This window comes from Nipponia nippon, unplaced genomic scaffold (genome assembly GCF_047370975.1).
Source record: "Nipponia nippon isolate SJK-2023a ecotype South Korea unplaced genomic scaffold, ASM4737097v1 scaffold_2, whole genome shotgun sequence".
NCBI lineage: Eukaryota > Metazoa > Chordata > Aves > Pelecaniformes > Threskiornithidae > Nipponia > Nipponia nippon.
In genome coordinates this window covers 128,781,141-128,787,140 of record NW_028262336.1, presented here as the reverse complement: position 1 = coordinate 128,787,140, position 6,000 = coordinate 128,781,141, and the positions used below count along the sequence as shown (strand labels likewise).

Here is a 6,000-nt window from a genome sequence, read left to right as displayed (position 1 = left end):
GGCAAAGCTCAGTGCAAGACCCTATAGGAGGTGAAGGTGGTTTTATTTAGGAAAAAAACCTATACAGTGGTAACCATCTCAAAGGGAGGCACCTGGCTCCTGGCTAATCACCGACCTCCCTGCAAATGTGAGAGGAAGGGGTGGCAGCTCATCCCGTTGCTCACAGATCACCAATAAGAGCTGTAATTAAGTGAAAATTAAAAAAAAAAAAATCTTAACAAGGTGTGGCTGATATAAGCCCCATATCTCCTTAGGAGCCTTTCTTCTCCATTATAGAGGGACCCTGGACATCAGCTTCATGGGCTAAAGGTAGGTGAGACTCCAGCTCCAAAGCTAGACATGGACCACACCCGGAGACCCCCTGGTGAAGTGTGTTTGACTCCACACTACCCCAGTTAGATGTAGGAAAGCTCTATTTACCTATATTTATCTGCAGTGGCACTGCTGCCTCTATGTCCCCACCATGGCAGGGTTGACCTAGGCACTCATGCAGCTTTGCAGGCACCGTCTTTGCACCAATGATGCTTGTCTGAATTGCTCCTGTCCCCAACATGTATCACTAGGGACAAGGGAACATGACAACACTGCGGGTGGCAACTTACAGGGCATTTTTAGTGGCTTCTCACATCTTAAATCATTTTATAATCACACACAACTGCTGGGAATGAGGAGCTGCCTGGGGTGCTCTTGTTTTCCTTGTCAACTTTGTTTATGATTCATATATGTTGGGAGGGTGCTTCAAAGCCAAATGGGATGGGAGCCAAAGAAAATCCATATCAGAGTGCTGCATAAAGAGAATAATTCAAATGCATAAAAAGAAGAATTCGACTGATAATTCAAGTGCTCAAAAGGACATGAAATTCTGTAACAAAAATCACTGGTGTAACACAGCCAGATCTCAGAAGAAGTGATTTTGTAACAGGTAGAAGAGGGAGTAAAATCTGAAAGACTGTATTTTGAAAGAATTTGTGTTAAAAAAATAGCAGCAGGCAGAAGTGGGCTTCTCTCGCACCCATGCTCTTACCCAGAGCTGGGGACGGATAAAGATGGAGCTTGGTGCAATGGTATCACATAGGTTTGGTGTGATGGGAAGATCTCCAGCAAGGAGGACCTCCCAGGGGAGATTCACTTACTGCTGGTGGAGTGATGGGCTGGGGAGGAATGGGACTCAGAGAAACCACTGGACAACTACCAAAAAGATACCTTCAGTTTCCTTCTGATAATTTTTGCCCAATGGAGGGGAAATTCGGTTGGTGGGAAGCTCTAGGAGTACATATGAATGACTGAGAGGCTTTAGGGAAAGAGAGTTATCTATGATGAGAAAAGAGGAGCAGTGATCTGGAGAGAGCTTCTAGCTTATCCACTGGGGCACTAAGTCCCATAGGGTCTACATGTGGTGGGCCTTCAACAAGGGGCTCAACAAGGAGCCATGACCAGCTTCTCCTGGCAGGGCAAAGCAGGAAAGCTACACCATGTTCTGGCTTCCCCCACATGCCACTGCATTGCCCCTTGCATGTGTCCCTTTAGGTCCTCCATGTTTGGCTTTCTCAGCCCTGATCCTGGAGCGTGGTCAGGTCTCCATGTGCAACCTGCTCCACTCGTGAAGTCTTGTGGGCACGCCGCACCGTGCTGACTTGCAAAGCCTACAGCTTGGTGAGTCAGGGCTTTATGGGTTCCTCCTCGTACTCAGAGATGGACATTGATCAACAACTGAGTCGCAAGGGCCGCTGATAAAGGGATTACAGAGGATGACCTATTGAGGGATTAAAGGAACTTAATGTTCCCAGACTAAATGCAATCCACAGGAGATCGGATAAATGACTATAAATACCTGAGAAGGAAAAAGCCAAGGAGAATGTAGTTGAGGTATATTGTGGGCTACGTGTGTGCGAGTGCCTGAGTATGTTAGGAAATAAGGAAAAATGGTGAGAAGCTTACAAAAAATGAAGAAAAATGAGGTTTAGAAGCCATGGAAGTGAGAATTAGGCAATAAGGGTAAATTAAACAGCAGCAAAATTTCCCACGAGGTGCTAAGGTGGGACTTGTAGGGATTACTGGTGATCAGTGCTGGGTGGTCCCAGAGGTCCCTGCTATGGCTGCAGTCACAGCTCAGTGATGATCTCTTTCTGATGCTCCCAAGCAGAGCATCCATCCTGGCCTTCCCACAACTGAAATCCAAGTCAGCAAAGAGAACATGAGAAGGAAAATGTAAAAATGACCAGAGAAACATGCAGCTGCAGGAGGAATTAATAGGCCTTTTGGTGGGTAGGTCCTGCCATGGAAAGGTTCATCTAAGGGTCAGTGAAGTTTTCTCCATCATTATAGTTGCTCAAATAGCAAATCATCACCCATGTCCTGACAAGGAGAGGCTGAATGACTTGCCGAAAGTTTTATACAGAAAGCCAGGGAATAAATCTGTATCTTCTCATTTCCCAGTAGAAATACTTCCCACCCCATGTAATCATTTCCCTCAGAGCAGAAAAGATGGGGATTGTGATACTAAAGGACAGACATGATGTAAGGTTATACCCATAGCATGGCTCCTTTCTAGAAGAAGGACACTGCAAGGTGTGGTGGTCCCCCACAGGTGCAGCAGGACAACTCTTAACATCTCTGTTTCCAGCCCAGACCCAGGTGAGGTCACTCTAAAGCTAAAGTCCTTCTTTCTGTTTTGACCTGATGGGTTTTATATCAGCCTAGCTCCACCACAAGGTTGTTTTTTGGTTTTTGGTTATATTTCCAGTCCTCAAAGATGATCCCATGGCTATTAGGAGTTGTGAAGGATGTTCCAACAGTAGCAAGATCCTTTAGTAAGGATGGGGTTGACCATGATGAGACCAGGACCTACCTTCAAAGCATTGCCAGAGCTGATGGATGCACCTTTTTTTGACAATCACCTGCATGGGTATCAGGACGTAGGCTGCAGAGATCAGGGCTCAGTGTTTGGGCATGTCACCTGCTGCTTAGCTAGTTTAGTACTTCAGAGACACAACTCTGCTCTTCCCTATAACAAGCCACAGATTTTATTTTATCTACACACAGCAAGAAGCTGCATCTCTCTCGGCTCCTCCCGACTGTCTGGAAATCTCTGATCCCTCTCTAATTTAAGCAGATTTCAAAGCCCTCCATAAGTAAGTATTTTTCTCTCCTGATTTAAGGAAGTAGAAAGACAAAGAGCAAATGACATACCCTCACCAGAGCAGGACATAAATATTTATTATCCAGCTGATCCTTGGTCAGCTCTTCCAAGGAGCCAACTCGTTCATGACAAATCCAGAACCTGTGGCTTTTCTTGTCATAATAAGCCGCAAGCAAAGAACTGGGGCTGTTTGCAACACAACTGCTTGGAGAACCAGTGTACCACTGTTCCAGGGCTTAGCTTGAAACTTCTGAGAGCAGAAAATGCTTCTCACATGTCTGGGTGTCCCCAGGGCTCAGGTGTGACCCTTTGCACTAGCAAAGACCAAAAGACTTTGCTGCCATGGCAAGGACAAGACTGCAGGATGGAAACCACCTCCCTGAAACACCATCTGTGGACCAGGGATTTCCCTGCAAGGACCTTCCCCTCCTTGGTCCCCCCATGCACCTCCCCAGCCATGCCAGGGGTTGCACAGCCCAGGAAGACCAGGAGCCCTGGTCCTGCAGCTCTCAACGCAGTGTTTTGGAAATTGCTGGTTATTTCTCACCAGGAAACATCTTGTCTCCAGGCAACAGAGCCGAAGGAGTTAAAAGCCTCCTCCGCTTTCTGAGAGCGGACAGGGTCCCGACATTTGCAGCAGAAGACAAAGCAAGTGAGATCTAAGCCTGTTTCAGCTCAATTAAATCAACCGGTGTCTTTAGAAAAAGAGCCCTTGGGGTCTCTGGAAAATGGAGTCTAACAGATGTAAATTCCTCATAGCCCAGCATCTTCCTAGGGCCTGACATAGAGGAGGGATTATTTTTTAGCTAACACCTCTGATTTGCTTTTGCCAAGGGTTGTTTTTAGTTTTGTTCTGTAGTTCTTGGCGGCGGTGAGCTTGGGGATTTGAAATGCCCCTTAAACAAGCAAGCGCCTTTGTATGCGTGCCGGTGCTTTAGCAGTGGATTGGCTTATTGTTTAATTCGGTCTGTTAGCGGTATTATTCTGTATCCTGGTTACAACGAGACCCTTGGTTTTCTCAGGCCTCTCACGAGATGATTTCTTTGTTTACCTGAGCAGCTTGTCAGTTCCCTGAGGATTTTTTCCCCAAATTTCTGATTTATTTTTTTTTTTCCATCCAGTAAATTGCAGCTCTTTGCACGTGACTAGGCAGAGGTTCAGACCATGCACCTGCTTGGAGGTAGAAATGCAAAAGGAAGGTAGTATTTCCTTTCTCATACACCCACATAAGTGTGTGCAAGGATGCACACGGACACTTGTCTGCTCCATCCATCCATCCATGCATGTCCTGTCAGAGGTGTGAGGTTGCTTGCGTACCCCCGTGCTCAGCAGCGAAACACCTTTGCGTTGTTTGCACACCTCCTTGGCTGAGACTGAAACCCATCCGCGCGATATCACTTGCAAATACAAGTCAACTCCCTGTGCTTGTCCCTTCTGCTTGTCCTTTCCTGCTGTGCACAGGGTGGTTTGTAGGGAAGCGGGGGAAATAAACCCTGTGTGGTCATGCGTGGCTGACACGCACAAATGCCTCATCCTCTCTGTGAACATCCAAATATTGCAAAATTTGGAAGAGACAGGCACTTGAAGGCAGGACTGGGTCCTGAAGGGAGTTCACTTCCAGATTTGGGTGGTAAAAGCATGAAATCCTCACAATCTAACCGCGTGGTGAGTCATGTTGGCATAAAGTCAGTGACACCTCCCAGCAGCGTCCCTCTCCTCCCTATACGGGAGGGTGGCTACGGGCAGCCACCACCGCCACTGTACATTGCACAATCCCCTATACTGTACGAGTGGGTAAATATTGACGGGCGACTTTGCACTTTGCATTCGCCACTTGCAGAACTTCCTGCTCTTTCAAGACGTGCATGCAGAGCCCAAGATGGTTGAGTTTGCTCCGCTCTCCGTGCCACTGCAGAGAAGGCTTCAGACGGCATCGGTGGTTCAATGGGTCTTCAGCTTCCTATGTCTAGGTAAGAGTCATCTCCTTTTCCTTCTCTGAGAAGCCAGAGCAGCTTTTGCCCCAACCCCTTCTCTCCCTGACCCCAAGAAAAACCTGGGACTGAAGGAAAGTGGAATTTAAGGCATATTCTGGGAGCTTGCAGTGAATCCCAGGCCATGTTAGGACAAGTGATTAGCAGCAGACATTGCATCGCATGTCGCTGTTTGTCTCGCTGTAGAAGAGCAGTGTGGGAGGCTCTGTCTCACTAAAGCAGTTCTTTTTTTTCCTTTTTTCCTTTTTTTTTTGGTTTATTCTTGCCACCCAATCTGAGCACGGTGGCACTAGGGAAGTGCGTGGCTGCGTGCCTGTGCATGGGAACATCTACAGGTCTTACACAGCAGCTAAACCCATGTGGGGTTTCAGCTTCTCCTGCTCTTTAGGTTTAGTGTTTTCCTGGTCTAAGCTGCTGCCCTGCCTAGTGTTAGTCATGAGGAATGGTATTCCCATGCCTGAGGGATGGTAGGATGGGAAAAACATGAGGGACTCTGCCTTTGCAACCCTGGGAACAGACACTCACTTTATACAGATGCCCCGGCATGACACAAAAAGGCATTTTTCCAGGAAAACCCAGGCAGGTTGGAAAAAAGACGCATTAGCAAACTGGGACAAACTCACTACTGTGTGGAGGGCATCAGGTGCTGATGGAAATGGGAGACATGCAGTTTTGGATAGGATGCAGTGGGCCATAAGGAGATGGGAGACCCAGAGGCAGGTTATCAGAGAATGCAAACTGTCGGGGAGATTTACAGCCCATCAGGAGCCAAGCTGGAATGTGACTTCTAGAGTTTCCCATTGTCATGCAAATTCTTAATCTCAGGTGGGATCTCTGTAAAGCTTTATTGTGGCAGGATAGTTGTTGACT

The 6,000-nt window shown here is 47.3% G+C and overlaps 1 protein-coding gene across 1 annotated transcript in view; it reads left to right on the top strand.

Moving 5' to 3' along the window:
• The first annotated feature begins 283 nt into the window (after window positions 1-283).
• Window positions 284-6,000, top strand: part of MOGAT2 (monoacylglycerol O-acyltransferase 2) — a 30,092-nt gene continuing 24,375 nt past the window's right edge. The window contains exons 1-3 of the mRNA XM_009476475.2: window positions 284-309; window positions 4,261-4,338; window positions 4,980-5,109. Of these exons, the coding sequence (XP_009474750.1) occupies window positions 5,019-5,109 (91 nt within the window). The 5' untranslated portion in view covers window positions 284-309; window positions 4,261-4,338; window positions 4,980-5,018. The remainder of the gene's footprint in view (window positions 310-4,260; window positions 4,339-4,979; window positions 5,110-6,000) is intronic.